This window comes from Schistocerca gregaria, chromosome 1, assembly GCF_023897955.1.
Source record: "Schistocerca gregaria isolate iqSchGreg1 chromosome 1, iqSchGreg1.2, whole genome shotgun sequence".
In the NCBI taxonomy this organism is placed as follows: Eukaryota; Metazoa; Arthropoda; class Insecta; order Orthoptera; family Acrididae; genus Schistocerca; species Schistocerca gregaria.
Genome location: NC_064920.1, coordinates 153064224 through 153081725, shown reverse-complemented (window position 1 = coordinate 153081725; position 17502 = coordinate 153064224). Strand labels below are relative to the sequence as shown.

The window sequence follows — 17502 nt, the reverse complement described above, 5'->3', positions numbered from 1 at the left end:
TTTTGCTACCAGAAATAACCTAATGAGTAGTTCTATAGCATCTGTTGACCAGATATACTCGCGTGTTCGACATTTCGTGCTATGCTGGACCACACATAGTCACTCGGCCGTGGAAGGCTTGCGTAAATCGGCGTCTGCTGCGCTGTTCGACTATTGCCAAACGGTCCTCCGCCTACCCCTCCAGTCGATGCTGGAGCCCACTGGAGCGCCCTCCCCATGTGTGGTACTTATAACCTGAGGGTCACGTGACCACTGCAAAGGAGGACTTGGGGAGTGGTCACCGGTCCAACACACGGTGACGACGTACTATAAATAGGGGTTCCGGCCTCCACCGAGGTACAGTTTTCTGCGCAGCACACCAGAAAAACACCAACCAATCATGTACAAGGTGAGTGGTCCTTCATATTCGTCGAAAATTGTTCGTTAGCGCCGTAAACCACTAATCTACATGCTCTCTTAGTGGCAACGGGATAGTTTAAGATAAATGCGACGCCAGATAGACTAAAATGTAATATAAATCTTCCGTAGAAGATAAGGAATGTCATCAGAAACAAAAGAAGGGGAATATTCAGCTCCTTTGATTTGTCTCTTAACTTCGGAGGTGTTGCAAACTTTCGTATGAAAACGTGCTTCCAACGATGGTGCATTTCGCCTTGCATTTTAGCACTTAAAAATGCAGTCTAGAACTATTTTCGTGTCAGTTGCGTTTGTAGTATCGACTAATCTCATATCAAATTGTGCTCATGAACAAAGATGCAGATTGCGGTATGAGTTTCTCTGTGTGCTCCTCTCTCTGGAACTGAAGCTACATAAAAGTAAAATTCACAGCGAACAACAAAAGGATTACAAGAAACGTATTCGCAGTTGCGAATATGTGCTGCCATCAGCTGTATTATGGATTAACAACAATGAAAATTTGTGCCAGACAGCTTATCGCGAGCACCTTGAAGAAAATGACTTATTGATACATAGCCAACACGGAGTCAGAAAATATCGTACTTGTGCAACACAGCTAGCTCCTTATTCCCATGAAGTAATGAGTGCTTTTGACAAGGGATCTCAGATCGATTCCATATTCCTAGATTTCCAGAAGGCTTTTGATACCGTTCCTCACAAGCGACTATTAATCAAATTGCGTGCATATGGAGTATCGTCTCAGTTGTGTGACTGGATTCGTGATTTCCTCTCAGAGAGATCACAGTTCTTACTGATAGACGATAAATCATCGAGTAGAACAGAAGTGATATCTGCCGATCCGCAAGGTAGTGTCATAGGCCCTCTCCTATTCCAGATTTACATTAATGATCTAGGTGATAAACTGAGCAGCCCCCTTAGAATGTTTGCAGATGACGCTGTAATTTAGCCTCTACTAAAATAATCAGGCGATCAATTCCAATTACAAAATTATCTAGAGAGAATTTCTGTACGGTGCGAAAAGTGGCAATTGGCACTAAACAAAGAAAAGTGGGAGATCATCCACATGAATACTAAAAGAAACCCGATAAATTTTGGGTATACGATAAATCGCACAAATCTAAGGGCTGTCAATTAGACTAAATAGCTAGGAATTACAATTACGAGCAACTTAAATTGGAAAGACCACGTAGATAATATAGTGGGGAAGGCGATACAAAGACTGCACTTTGTTGGCAGAACACTTAGAAAATGCGACAAGCCCACTAAAGAGAATACATTATACTTGTCTGTCCCCTGCTGCAATATTGCTTTGCGGCGTGGAATCCCTATCAGGTGGGGTTGATGGAGGATATCGAAAAAGCGCAAAGAATGGCAGCTCGTTTCTTGTTATCGCAGAATAGGAGTGAGAGTGTGACTGATATGATACGCAAGCTGGGGTGGCAGTCAATGAAACAAAGGCGGGTTTCTTTGCGGCGAGATATGTTTACGAAAATTCAATCACCAACTTTCTCTTCCGAATGCAAAAATATTTTGTTGACACCCAGAAATCAGAGCTCGAATGAAAAAAGTTGGGTGTTTCTTTTTACAACGCGCCATTCGAGTGTGGAATTATAGAGAAGTAGTATGAAAATGTTTCGATGAACCCTCTGCCAGGCACTTAAGTGTGAATTACAGAGTAACCATGTAGATGCACATGGAGATGCAGTAGCCTTACCATTTCGCTATCCGAGTACGGTTCACGGCCAGGCCCAAATTTCCATTTATCGTTAAGCATGTGTCTACAACCTGTAACTGTACATCCATTATGTATATTGCCATGCAAGGGAGACATTTTACCTGAAAGTCGCTTGCCCGGTGTCTGCCGATAAACCGATACTGCAGTGCCTGTGTTACTACGAATTACGATGTAACATTCCTTCGGACTGCTGGCATGGAGGATACCTTCTGGTGACATGTTGTCAAACTAAAACATCAAAGGTGTGTCCTACTATTTCGTAATTTACACGTACTTTTTGCAACAGTCAAAATGTCTTTCTCTTTTGACTAAGCTCTGCACAGTCAGGACGATGTGTAAAAACAGTGTTTAAGTTTCTGGGGTATTTGTCCCGTTTCATCGCCTCCGAATTCAGATTTTATGTAGTTTCGCTGAATTACGCCAGGTTAATGGTAACATGATTCGTACATAAGGGTCGCGTCCCGATTCTGTCCATACCTTCGCCAAATCCTAGTTAATATTCTGTTTCCAATTTGCACGGCTTCGATGGAATGTTAAGCTTCAACCTATATTCTCCTTTTAAGTGATGCTGTGGTTTGGATACGGCGTTAAGCTGCTGGTCATTCAATAACAGACCTGGTACGCGAGTTAACATTTCGAATGAAGACGGAGAGAATACGACCATGCCTCTACATCTACATCTACATATATACCCTGCTAGCCACCAAGCGGTGCGTGTGGCGTAGGGCACAATTCGCGCCAAAGTCATATTTCTCCCTCACCCCCCACCCTTCTGTTCCACTTGCGGATCGCGGGAGGGAAAAACGACTGTCTGCCCGCCTCAGTAAGAGCTCTTATTTTCCTTATCTTTGAATGATGATCATTACTCGATTTGAAAATTGGTTGTAATAATATATGCTCTACATCCTCGGCGAAAATCGGATTTCGGAATTTAGTGAGCAGTCCCTTCCGTTCAGTGCGTCGTCTATGTGCTAGTGTGTCCCACTTCAAACTTTCTATGGGATTTGTAACGCTCTCGCGATGGCTAAATGTACCAGACACGAATCTTACCGCTCTTTTTTGTACCTTCTCAATCTCTTGAATCAGACCCAACTGGGAAGGGTCGCATACAGACGAACAGTACTTCAAGACTGGACGAACCGACGTATTGTAAGCTATCTCCTTTGTTGAAGGACCGCATCGCTTCAGGATTCTACCAATAAACCGCAATCTATAGTTCCCTTACCCGTTTCTTGTATAATATGATCATTCCATTTGAGATTATTTCGAATAGTCACACCAAGATACTTGACTGATGTTAACGCTTCCAAAGAATGATCATTGATTTTGTACTCCTACGCAGTAAGTTACAAATGTTGAGAGATAACTGACAGTCATTACACCACGCATTTATTTTCTGCAAATCCTCATTGTTTGTACACAACTTTCGTGCGATACAACTGTCGTTCATGTAAATTGTAAAAAGCAGAGGACCTATTACGCTGCCCTGGGGCACAACTGAAGTTACTCTTGTTTCTGTTGAAGTTACCACGTTCAGGATGACATACTGCTCTCTAACAGTTAGAAAACGTTCTATTCAACCGCATATGTCATTGGATAGACTGTAAGCACGCACTTTTTGCAGCAAGCTTCAGTGCGGAACTGAGTCGAACGCCTTTCGAAAGTCGAGAAATATGTCGTCAACCTGGAAGCCGGTATCTAGAGTCTGTTGTATATCATGCACAAAGAGGAGCAGCTGCGTCTCGCATGACCGCTGTTTCCTAAAACCGTGCTGGTTTCTGCAGATGAGCTTCTCAGAGTCTAGAAAGGTCATTATGTCTTAACACAAAATACGTTCCATGATTGTACAACAAGTCGATGTCAATGAAATTGCCCGGTAACTATGTGCATCAGATTTTCACAGTTTTTATAGATTGCTATGACCTGGGCCTTCTTCCAGTCCCGTGGAACTTTCCGCTGTTCCAATGATCTCTGATAGATGATGGGTAAGAATGGTGCTATATTTGTAGTACAGTCAACATAAAGTCTTACGGGGATACCGTCTGAGCCAGATGCCTTTCTGGCATTTAAGAATCTTAACTGTTTTCTAATTACAGATACACTAAACACTATGTCAGCCATCCCTTCGTTTGTTCGGTAATTGAAAGGGGGAATGGTGCTTCAGTCCTCTATCGTAAACGAGTTTTTGAAAGCTAGGTTTAGAATTTCGGCCTTCTGTTTATCGTTAGCAGTTACATTACCCGTACTGTCAGCAAGAGAAGGTTTTGAATTATTTGTAGCGTTCATAGAACGATGATTGATGTACTTGCTTCAAAGCATGCGGATTCTCTGTACGCGAGTCACGCTGCCAAAAACAGTGTTATCATATTTATAAAAAGGTTCGTAAATTTCAAAGGTAGTTTAAAAACGGTTTCTTTGATGCTGGTTGCTAGGGGCCTTAAAGACGCTTCTGTTGAGCGGTGGAGCCATGTATTGCTTGTACATAGCCAATTGCCGTACAAGAATCAAATCCAGCAGGTATCAACAGGTGGTACGGTAAATCAGAAACATGATTTTCTGCATTGAAAATCTCTGCATTTTGAGAGAATGACCCCCACAAAAAATAGATTAGCTTCCGCAAGATCTTCAGCAAACGACCCTGTGGCTTGCATCGCTTTATTTCGATTGACGCAGCTGTATATTTCTCTGACAGAACTCTTATATCTAGGGAGCAGGTGATAACGTGTAATTGATGAAGTTTCCGATTGAACTCAATGACACTTAGTGATGTGCGTACTGTAAGACCTTCGATACACACACCATCAGATTATTTGACTTGTCGCTCAAACGAAGTAGAGAAGAAGTGTCAGCAATATGTCTCGTGGTCTTGTCGAGGCGTGTTTATCTTCTGCCGTTAGGTCAGACGATAGAAATGCCACTTGCACGCTTAGAGTAGCAAATTCACGGTGACCAACTTTAAACAGAACTTGATTAATTTTCACACACATTTATTAAAATAATAAAAAGGATAGACATTACGTAACTCGATTCTGGATGCTGTTTACAATTGACAATTTGAAGTTCCTCTGGTCTTGATACGTTAACCTTATTCTCACATATCTCTGATACTTGACAAAGTGTCTATACATTTATCTTCCTGGCTATGTACAGGAATATGGTAATCTTATTAGGCGCAGACTGAAACTAGACTATAGACTGGTACAGACAAATGCAGACTAATGCAGACTGACTAATCGGAGATCTGTACACTCGTTATAATACCTCGCGCGTTCATGTATCACTGCGCGATTGTGATCCGATAGAGAAAAGGTTCTACGTTGGCAGCAATCTCATTGGCTGCGTTACATATTAATACGCGGTTCGGCGGAAGCAGAATGTGGTCTGTCTTTAAGACAGCGCCATCTCGTAGTGCAGAGACGGACGAGCGCTGCGCCTGCGCTGTTGTGCTTGGCGGGGCGCGCTCTAGTGGGAAAGTTGTGTACGCACTGACTACGCGGAACTATGTACACAACACACTTTCATTTATGTTCGAGACACTATGTAAGTACAGTTTGAAACGGTGAAACTACAAGTGAATTAGAAGAAAGAATTTGCCTGCTAAAAAAAGAATGCAGCTTTGATACCGTGTTGCAATACCAGCTGCATCTGATATTCTACGTGCAGTCATTGTAATGATTTAGAGACTTCATTACAAAACTAGAGTGTACAGTACTGGTATCAAAACAGGTAGTTCTGTTATTCAGAGCGAACACCCGTCGCTGCTACTGATATACGAGGGTAATCCAAAAAAAAAAGTTCTGTATTTTTTTATAAGTACATTGACCTGTTTATTTCTACAACGGCTTACATCGGTTTAAAGCTTGAACAATTAGCTTTTTTTCGACATAATTACCATTTCTGTCGATCCATATTAGTAGACGTTGTGGCAGTTTTTGTATGCCCATGTTATACCAACTCGCCGCCATGGTGTTCAGAAAGTTATGAACCGCTTCTTTCACCTCGTCGTCGGAGCTGAATCGCTTTCCGGTCAAATGCTATTTTAATCTAGGCAACAGGTGATAGTCACTGGGCGCCAAGAAAGGACTGTAGGGTGAGCTGGTGATTATGTTCCACTGAAACTGTTGCAGGAAGGCAACGGTTTGCCGAGCGATGTGTGGGCGAGCGTTGTCATGGAGAATGTGTACGCCCTTACTCAACATTCCTCTTCTCCGGTTCTGAATTGCTCGTTTTTTTTCAGAGTCTCACAATACCTGTCAGCGTTAATTGTGGTCCCAGTGGACATAAAGTCGACCAACAATACCCCTTTCCCACCCCAAAAACCGGTTGTCATGACTTTACCGGCAGACTGTGTTCGTTTGAATTTCCGCGGCTTTGGTGATAAAGGATATCGCCACTGGTGTGATTGTTGCTTGGTCTCAGATATAAAGTGGTATGCCCAGGTTTCGTCACCCGTGACAATTGAGTTGTGAAAGTTGTCCTGTTCGGCTGCAAAGCGGTGAAGAAATGCGTGGTTAGATTCAACTCGTTGCCGCATTTGGTCTTCAGTCGCATGCGTGGCACCCATCTTGCTCACACCTTCTGATAGTTCAAAGTTTCTGTTAAAATTCTGTGAGCGGTGCTTCGGGAAACCTGAGGAACCGACGTGCAGAGATCATCTAGGGTGATCCGCTGATCTTCACGCATGCTTTGCTCAACCTTTAACACTGTCTCCTCAGAAACTGACGGTCTCCCGCTCCTTCGTTCGTCGTGAATTTCGGTCCGACCAGCTGCAAACTCTCTACACTACTTTCGAACATTTTTGGCAAACATATATGACTCACCGTACACTTCCGTCAATTGGCGATGGATTTCAATCGGCGCATTGACCTTTGCGTTCAAAAACCGAATAACTGCGCGCAGTTCGCACTTGGCGGTAACATCCAACGGGAGCTCCGTTCTCAACGGCTACCAAGCCAAGACTGAGCGCCTCAGCGCGGCGTACACATGTTTCCACACAGCGCGTGAAGCACTCTTCATAAAAGTGTGACCTAAATGCCACCCAAACACAGTTCTGTACTTATAAAAAAATAGGAGACCTTTCTTTTGGGATTTCCCTCCGTACGTCGGTGAGCTTTACTACTTGCAAGCAGGGAAATGAAAGAAAAGCTTGTTTGACTACCTCCCGGGCCAAGTTGCATTCACGGGCAGGTTGCGACTTCCTGGACACGTCCCACGTAATGCATGGCCGGTGGGACATCTCCAAAAATGCTCCCGTCTGACCCAGTGCTGCCTCGACAGTTGAGTAACGACCCGCAACGGGTCTATTTCATACGACCACGCCGGGTACCACTCCTAATGGAGGAAAATCCAGATTATCCCCACAACACATTTCTAAAATTAAAGCACGCTCTGTGCAAATTTCAGCCTCTCCAACACTAGCCACATTCGAATTCTTATAGATGATTTTTGCAGACCTGAAGAAGGCATATAATATATTCGTTAGTATACTTGAACGTAAGCCTTTTTTTGTCATTATCAATTTGTAATTTACTGTAACTCTGTATCCGGAGCGAGTTGGCGCATTTCTATTCAAGAGCATGGCGGCTCAAATCCTCAGTTCAGATACAGGTTTGACATGGATTCCCCAAGCCGTATAAGGAAATGCTGTGATGGTTCGTTTGGAAACATATCGGGTTAGTTTCCTTAACTGTCCTTCCATAATCTGACACTGTTCTCAGTCTGCAATCATCAAGTCGTCAACTTTAATCTAGCTACGTTTCTTCCTTCCTTGTAATGTGATAATTATGAGTCGGTTGTTCTCACTACCTTTTATAGTTCTTACGATCGAAGCAGTTAATTTATTCACGAACAAATGGTTATAGAAAACCTGTAAGGACTCAGCGAGGTCCTCTTCAACCTACCAAAGTTTGAATGCAATTTTAAAGTTTCGCACGGAATGATTCAAAATTATCATTGACGTGTCAGATCATTAATTTACCTTCGGTGTATAGACACCACGGAAAAGGCAATTCTGACAATACGCTTCGCTTAAAGCAGCACTAGAGGCAAGAGTATTAGCAGTTTATTCAAGGTTCGGATCGTCAAGAAGCATACCACGTTGCTAATCTTCCAATTGTCGGACATGGCAACCTGCTTCTTTTCGTAGGTTTTGATTGCTACGATGTCTTTTCTGCCATGAAAATCTCACTCCTAAAGCAATGGGGACTTTAAATTCGTCCCCTCTTGTCTGAAAATCACAAACGGGTTGTACAGTGAAACTTTAAGACCCGTATGGTAATCATTATCCATTTAAGAGTATGTGGCTCACGAACGTTTCTGCATAACTGCCTGCCTAATGATCTTAACAATAAATCTTTCACAATATGACTCAGATAGTATCAGCTACTCAGAACTATTAAATCAGGCTGTGTCACGATACAAATAATGTTAAAACTGGGGCACCCACAGTTGAAATGGTTGTACGTAATCGACTGGTGATTCATACAGTACAGCAGTGCTTAAATGCAGGTGTTAAACTATTAAAATATAAACATGAATTAAAATATAAAAATGAATTTAAGTCTGTATCGAGTTAAATAAATGCAGTTCAAGCGGACTATTGGATTTTTCATTCAGTTTTATGTTTTAAATGGTTATGAAATCGGTATTTAAACGCTGTTGTACATGAATTGTCAATCAGTTTATATGTCACTCTAATTTGCTGTACCTGCTGTCATTCTTCAGTCATGAGAAAGAAAGTGGAAGTGAGGTAGCAGTAAGTTACATTTAATCTTCCGCATTATGAATACTGGGAACTTACTGGAAGGAGATCAGTTGCCTTTTTCAAGACATCTATGGCTTAACTAAGGAAGAAAGAATAGGGATTAGTGGGCTGTCGATTACGAGATCATTTGAGACATAGCACAAGTGCAGATTCAAAAGATAGGAATGAAAATCAACCATAGACTTCTAAAGGGAAACCTCCCTCCATTTAGAAAGATCACAGAAAATTCAAATCTGGAAGGGGGATCGAGTCGGCCGTTCTTCAGAATACGTGTCCAGCATTGTGCTACTTCACTCAATATGTCTAGTGCTTGCAGTGCACTGCTGTCGATTTTCGTTTTGTGCCTTCTAAGCCCCCAAAATTTAGGAAGGAATTTTGCATTAGAATACAAACAATCGGCGTCTTCTTTGGAAATTTGTGGTGACGTCTTATGGGAACAAACCGCACAGGTCATCAGTCCCTAAGCTTGCACACTACTTAAACTAACTTACGCTAAGGACAACGTACACACACCCATCGCCGAGGGAGGACTCGACCCTCTGATGTGGGGACAGCCGCGCCGACCGTGACAAGGCGTCTAAGACCGCGCCGCGGCGTGTCATATTTGTTGGGGAGCATATACACCCTGCAACGCTTTGGCAAATTCATTATGTGATGTCCTATTTTCTTCTTTTGACGTCACCCTGTGCCTGTTTATATCCTTGAGCGTTCTCTGACACCTACGCTTGTCCCACTTTTTTTGCTTCATTTAATTTGGCAGTATACCTAGCCCTGCGTGTCTCACCAGCTTGTCCCACAAGTGGTTACCTTGCGACTATGCCCCACAGCTCGCCGTCTTCGCCGCCGTGCTGGCCGTGGCCCGCGCTGCCTTCGTGGCCGCCCCCGCTATCGCCTACGCCGCCCCCGCGGCCGTCGCCCCCGCGGCCATCACCTCCCAGAGCTCCAACATCCTGAGGAGCTTCGGCAACCTGGGACAGGTGTCCACCTACACCAAGACCATCGACACGCCCTACTCCAGCGTCACCAAGTCTGACGTCCGCGTCAGCAACGATGCCGTCGCCCACGTGGCCGCCCCCGCCGTTGCCTACGCCGCCCCGGCCTACGCGCGCGCCTATGCCGCCCCCGCTGCCTACGCCGCCCCCGCCGTTTCCGCCCACGGTCTGCTGGGAGTGGCCTACTCCGCCGCCCCCGCCGTCGCCCACCTGACCTACAGCACCCCGGCTCTGTCCTACGCCTGGTAGACGGATTGAATTCTCATCATGCTCAGCCATTAACTATTTATTCTGCGCTGCATGTAAATAAACTTTTCGACATATAACATGCATTCTTTATTAGCTTTTCACCATTAGTAAGTTGCCCTTACCTTGTAAGTCAATGCTTCGTTGAAGATAAGAAATACAATTCTCTGCAAAAACTATCAAAAACCGTGTACCTAGGAAGCACTGACTTGAAAGAAGGGACAAGATGACAGGAACTGTATTAAGACATCAGGACATAAGGTCCACCCTACTAAAGAGGGCTATTGAGGGGAACTCTTGCAGTAGTCGGCGGACATTGGAGTATATCCAACGCTGGAAGCCTACTCTGAGATAAAGAACGAAGAATAGACGTGGTTGCCACATCAACTCAGTTTGAAAACAGAGCACAAAAATGTACATGCATACACACTTCTGTTGGCGTATTCTATAGTCTGAGATGCTAGCTTGATGTCAGGGAAATAAAAGGGTAACAGAACAGGACCATTTCCCAGCTGCACTGATCATACTGGCTGTGATGTTTAGACCATTTCACAAACTACTGTCGACAGATGTTGTACTGATTTCATGTAAACAGAAAAAAGTACTACAACACACATTCAGCAGTTACACAATTAACAATGAGTTCGTACACGCCACTCTAGATCTGCCTTAGGTTAAATGACGATAAAGGAGATGTGAATCTTTACGTCAAGGTGGCTAAATGCCAACTCCAAAGTGAAATAAGAACGAACCAGAATAAGACTGATCAAAAGGCTCCAACCTGAATCTAATGTGGTTAATGGAAACGATGTATAGCCTACTAGTATACCAGGACTGCGGTGCAATGTTTAGACCTCTTCTCCTTACTAGGCAAGGTAAATAAATTTTTTAGAAAGTAACACGTTAATGGAACCATACAAATGTTACGGAGTAGGATAAACAGCGGCGTCATACACAAGAAAATACAAACGCCAATGAACTCATTAAAACGTGTGGCAACTTTGGCGTCTCCGACATGAATCCTGAAAGTTGATTCTAACTGATTGATACAATAATTGTTATTTCATCAACGAGTTTTTAAAATAATTGTCAAGATTACCCAGATAAGCACTGTCATATAAATTACTAGGTTGATACCGAAAACTATGTAATCTTCACACAAATCTGTGTGAAAGGATCGGAAAGAAGGCAACATGTCTTTTAACGAAGAGACGATGAAAAATCGTTTTACTCTATACACTGTTTGATAACTGATAAAATATTCCGGTGATATAAAGTTTTCAATTATTTCTTTGTCCATATTTCATACTAGTTTTTAACGCTTATATTATTTTGCTATTGCATCTAGTGCACTGTTTAACTGGCCGGCCGCGGTGGTCTAGCGGTTCTAGGCGCTCAGTCCGGAACCGCGCGACTGCTACGGTCGTAGGTTCGAATCCTTCCTCGGGCATGGATGTTTGTGATGTCCTTAGGTTAGTTAGGTTTAAGTAGTTCTAAGTTCTAGGGGACTGATGACCACAGATGTTAAGTCCCGTAGTGCTCAGAGCCATTTGAACCATTTTTTGAACAGTGGTGGTTACATTTCAGGTGTGTTACCACCCATGGCTCCGCCCTTCATTCGATCCCTGCGAAACCCTACATTTCAGCAAGATAATGCACGACCACATGTTGCAGGTCCTGTACGGGCCTTTCTGGATACAGAAAATGTTCGACTGCTGCCCTGGCCAACACATTCTCCAGATCTCTCACCAATTGAAAACGTCTGGTGAATGGTGGCTGAGCAACTGGCTCGTCACAATACGCCAATCACTACTTTTGATGAACTGTGATATCGTGTTGAAGCTGCATGAGCAGCTGTACCTGTACATGCCATCCAAACTCTTTTTGACTCAATTCTCAATGCTCAATGCTCAGCCGTATCAAGGCCGTTATTACTGCCAGAGGTGGTTGTTATGGGTACTGATTTCTCAGGATCTATGCACCCAAATTGCGTGAAAATGTAATCACATGTCAGTTCTAGTATAATATATTTGTCCAATGAATACCCGTTTATCATCTGCATTTCTTCTTGGTCTAGCAATTTTAATGGACAGTAGTGTATTATCTTTGGAGATGAGCTTATGTGTTTGTGCGCAGAGTTGCTATTTTTGTTGAGCACAAGCATTCGCTTCATTTCCTTATGTTAGCATACACACACTATTTCTCGTCACTAGTAACGGTACACTATAGGAATGGTCGGTGTTGTTCGCGATCCATTTGATGACGCACAAGCGGAGATGCACAATAGCCACCTGCTGATTTTTGTGAATTTGTCACCGTACGCAAATGTTGCACGATGGTGGAGTGGTCACAGTGCATCGCATTTGAGAGTTCTCGAGTAAACTGGGGTGGATCGTTGTGGACAACGCGTTTAATCGTTCCTCATCACGCCCCGAAGCTCTTTCTGAACGTGGAGAGTCACTAGTGGCATTAGCTCCATACGCGGCACGAATGTTGCTGGCTGACTGCGATGCTGTCACTCGTCTACTGAATTCAAACGGAAGAAAATGTAGGAACGTTTCCGATTTCTCCCCTTGGCTCTCCATTTTCTAGCGTCCCCAGCTCCATTCACAATCTCCTAATGACGAGATGACAATATGTAAACTCAAATAGCGACGGTGAACTACAAATAAAACATGACAATCGACAAATAAACCCATAGCAACAGGGATATCAACATGCAAGACAAGAACGCTACTATCTTATGCATAAATCTAATGCGTTGGAAAGCAAGAAGCGCTTACGAACGGTCTTAATGGTACACCATCAATCTGAAGCCGAAGAGACGAGCCCTCTACGTTGTATAAGTTCCTCTGTCCCGTTCTGCCCCCAAGGAACATTGCTGGAAAGAAAGGAGAATCCTGGCAGTAATGGCAATGGGAGGGTCCTCAGACGTTGGTGCTGCAGGTAATTTCCGGCCAGCTTAGAACTGTTTCTTTCTCTGTTAATTCTGTATCTGTGAGGTTTATTAGTATTGTATAGAATGTATAGTAATGATAGTATTTATATTTTGTGCTGTGTTTACCAGTGCGCGTTTGATGTTTTCTATATGATTGTTCGTATATAGTTTAAACTTCTTGTTATACTTTGTTCAATATTCTGCATCATGCTAATAATGGCTGTAGGGTTGTTACTAAATGAGGGTAACTCGCTATTAAGTGCGGTCTTCCTTGCACAAAGCAATTTGATTTCGTTTTTCAGCTATGTTTTTTCTGCAAATGTTTTCGTTAATGCGAGGAAGTTACTTCTGATGATCCCGCCACCGACAGCTATAATGGAGGGGCAAAATCTGAAGACAGTCTGAGGTAAGGGCCTAAACCGGTTGCTAACAAATAAAATGTCAGAAACGCGATAGTGATTATTCTTATTTGATTTTTAGATTTCCAGATACGTTCGTACATTGCAGTTTTTTCGTGATTCTCTTACTGTTAGGTAAGAAACAACTTTCGTTTCTTTACACTGAGATATATTTGAGACCTTATTATCATACGTGTCACCCTGGAATTACGCCTTGTCTTATGTACACCAGGATCTACGATTTTCGGCGGTTGCGAACACATTCCACATCGTCACTTCACTTTTACTGAGTGTTTGCAGTTTGTAATGTTGAGATAACTGACACTGTGTGGTTTTCGGTGGTCTCTTGTATGCGATGAGGCATCTAAATTCAGTTTTATATTTGTTTGTTGCAATTCTATATTTGTTTGTTGTTAACGTCGGTGTGTTTTTCTGTGTCAGTTGCGTGATGCTTCGGGGAAATGGGTAATTTGAATGGATGGAGTCAGAGACATTAGATTTCTTTGTTTGTGTTTTCTTTTAATGTGTATGGGGATGTCAATGTTGGAGAGTTTTAGTAAGTTAATATTTTATCTGTTTATGTACTGCGTCTCTGTTATTGCTTTCCCGAGAAAAAGAACGGAATTCGAATGGAAAGCTAATAATAATGTGCTCTTTATTGATCGGATCCAATGAAATGGAAAAATGAAAAATCTTCGCAGTTTGAATACGGACCGAGCGATAAAATTATTTCCTTTGCCTTTGAACCTCAACATCAATATTTTTCAGATACTTTTAAATCTAGAAACAACTGCAAGAAGAAACTTCTCGAGCCCTGTTCATAAATATAATTACGACTATGTTTAATTGGGTGAAACACAAACGATGTTTTCGCTATCAGTTTTTATTGTAGACTACCGTACTTCCATAAGAGTTTACTTCCATTTGAGTTTACGATTACGACTCTGTACCATGTGGTTGCTGTTCTTTTAACGTCAGTTTCGCCTCCGTGAACACGCAAAAATTCGGAGCAGAATATAGTGACGGTTGTAACGTTATTAACTTGGTTTCCAGTTCCAATTTTCACCTTTTTCCGGCAACGAAACTTAATTAGTTTCGCTTTCTGACGATAAATCGATTTGTATAGATTACACTGAAATTTAAAATATATAGTTGCAACAACCCATTGTTTTGACTGGTTTCTCACTGGCTTTTTAATGTTCAAAAAATGTGCGTGAAATTTCATGGGACTTAACTGCTAAGGTCATCAGTCCCTAAGCTTACGCACTACTTAACCTAAATTATCCTAAGGACAAACACACACACACATACCCGAGGGAGACACGAACCTCCGCCGGGACCAGCCGCACAGTCGATGACTGCAGCGCCATAGACCGCTCGGTTAATCCCGCGCGGGCTTCTTAATGTGATCTAGTTCGATGAGTGGGGTGCGTGTAGGTTTGGCCACTAACATCTCTGCTGAAAGTCAGTTTTTTTAGATTGAACGAATCCATTCTTAATCAAACACTATCTTTATGGAAAGATTATATGAAAATTACACATTTCGGAGTAATCACGATTTTTGCGTGTACTGATAAGGTATAATCGGTAGTTGGGTTTTAGCCAGGAAAACAGTCCCGCGTAGATCGGGATACCTGGGAACCACGCTTCTATAATTATTGAGAACATTTCTCGTGGAAACAGCGGTTTGGCAAAAAGTGCTCTAAAATGGACACAGTCTCTACTGTAAAACCGCCCTCTCCATTTACCGCCACTGCCTACCGCCGTGGTCTGAGGGTTGTCAAAAACTGAACGAAACCGATTACCATGAAAATAAATGTTTTTGCTGTAGAGACTGTGTCTTTTTTTCTAAAAAAAAAAAAAAAAAAAAAACACCCCGTTTCCTCTGCGCCATCTTCAAATCTCGGCTGGTCGATCAGAAAGTTGATCACTCGTGTTTCACCAATTCATTCAGTTGTGCAAACCACTGTCATGAGACGGTTAGCAAATCGAGAAATTACATCCTACAGTAGCCAATCCAAATAGAAAATTTAACTGATGAAAGAATAAAATATAAAAAGGCCGCATCTAAAGCAGGTGAAAGTGGAATCAGAAATAAAAGAAAAATGAGAGTCCCAGGAAGTGCAAAATGGCAAAGTTTGAATGGCTGGTGGAGAAAAGCAGAGTTGTAGGAGCTTGCTTGACTAGAGGGAAGATAGATACCTCCTACTGGAGAAAAGAGAAATATATTATGGAAATTGAAGGGGAGGGGGACTCGTGCCCGTGATCTCGTACCAGGCCGTTACGTTAACCACTGCACCAGTCTGACACTGTGTTTGTCGCAAATGCACGGAACATTACGGCACACTTCCTAGCCGACTCACCCTCCCACCCAGCGTTACTTTACCGTAGTCACTGTCCATGTTTTCCATGATCGCTACTTTTAGATATCCACTGGAGGTCGAACGTCAATGCGTACCCGCGCAGAAGATTGTGGGTTCATTGCCCGTCGAGGCTAATTATTTGCATGAATGCGTGGTGTTTGTTCTTTCGGACATGACGGAAAAAAAGACGCAAGGCATTAAAAAAAATGGTTCAAATGACTCTGAGCACTATGGGACTTAACATCTGAGGTCATCCGTCGCCTAGAACTTAGAACTACTTAAACCTAACTAACGTAAGGACATCACACACATCCATGCCCGAGGCAGGATTCGAACCTACGTCCGTAGCGGTCACGTGGTTCCAGACTGAAGCGCCTAGAACCGCTCGGCCACACCGGCCGGCGCCAGGCATTCATAAGAAAGAGATGCACCTGTATGAAAACAAGGGCGCAGGTGGCAAATTAGTACTAAGGAAATAAAGGAATGTTTTACTTCTAGTCCCATGGTGCTGCTGTGAAGGCTTAAAAGCACAAACGTGAATAATACACTCCTGGCAATTGAAATAAGAACACCGTGAATTCATTGTCCCAGGAAGGGGAAACTTTATTGACACATTCCTGGGGTCAGATACATCACATGATCACACTGACAGAACCACAGGCACATAGACACAGGCAACAGAGCATGCACAATGTCGGCACTAGTACAGTGTATATCCACCTTTCGCAGCAATGCAGGCTGCTATTCACCCATGGAGACGATCGTAGAGATGCTGGATGTAGTCCTGTGGAACGGCTTGCCATGCCATTTCCACCTGGCGCCTCAGTTGGACCAGCGTTCGTGCTGGACGTGCAGACCGCGTGAGACGACGCTTCATCCAGTCCCAAACATGCTCAATGGGGGACAGATCCGGAGATCTTGCTGGCCAGGGTAGTTGACTTACACCTTCTAGAGCACGTTGGGTGGCACGGGATACATGCGGACGTGCATTGTCCTGTTGGAACAGCAAGTTCCCTTGCCGGTCTAGGAATGGTAGAACGATGGGTTCGATCACGGTTTAGATGTACCGTGCACTATTCAGTGTCCCCTCGACGATCACCAGAGGTGTATGGCCAGTGTAGGAGATCGCTCCCCACACCATGATGCCGGGTGTTGGCCCCGTGTGCCTCGGTCGTATGCAGTCCTGATTGTGGCGCTCACCTGCACGGCGCCAAACACGCATACGACCATCATTGGCACCAAGGCACAAGCGACTCTCATCGCTGAAGACGACACGTCTCCATTCGTCCCTCCATTCACGCCTGTCGCGACATCACTGGAGACGGGCTGCGCGATGTTGGGGCGTGAGCGGAAGACGGCCTAACGGTGTGCGGGACCGTAGCCCAGCTTCATGGAGACGGTTGCGAATGGTCCTCGCCGATACCCCAGGAGCAACAGTGTCCATAATTTGCTGGGAAGTGGCGGTGCGGTCCCCTACGGCACTCCGTGGGATCCTACGGTCTTGGCGTGCATCCGTGCGTCGCTGCGGTCCGGTCCCAGGTCGACGGGCACGTGGACCTTCCGCCGACCACTGGCGACAACATCGATGTACTGTGGAGACCTCACGCCCCACGTGTTGAGCAATTCGGCGGTACGTCCACCCGGCCTCCC

The 17502-nt window shown here is 43.8% G+C and overlaps 1 protein-coding gene across 1 annotated transcript; it reads left to right on the top strand.

The window, feature by feature from the left end:
- The first annotated feature begins 344 nt into the window (after nt 1–344).
- Nucleotides 345–10233, top strand: LOC126335116 (cuticle protein 67-like). The gene is made up of 2 exons (XM_049998072.1): nt 345–388; nt 9743–10233. Exons 1-2 carry the CDS (start codon nt 380–382, stop codon nt 10154–10156), a joined length of 423 nt encoding a protein of 140 aa, XP_049854029.1. The 5' UTR covers nt 345–379; the 3' UTR covers nt 10157–10233.
- The last annotated feature ends 7269 nt before the right edge of the window (nt 10234–17502 follow it).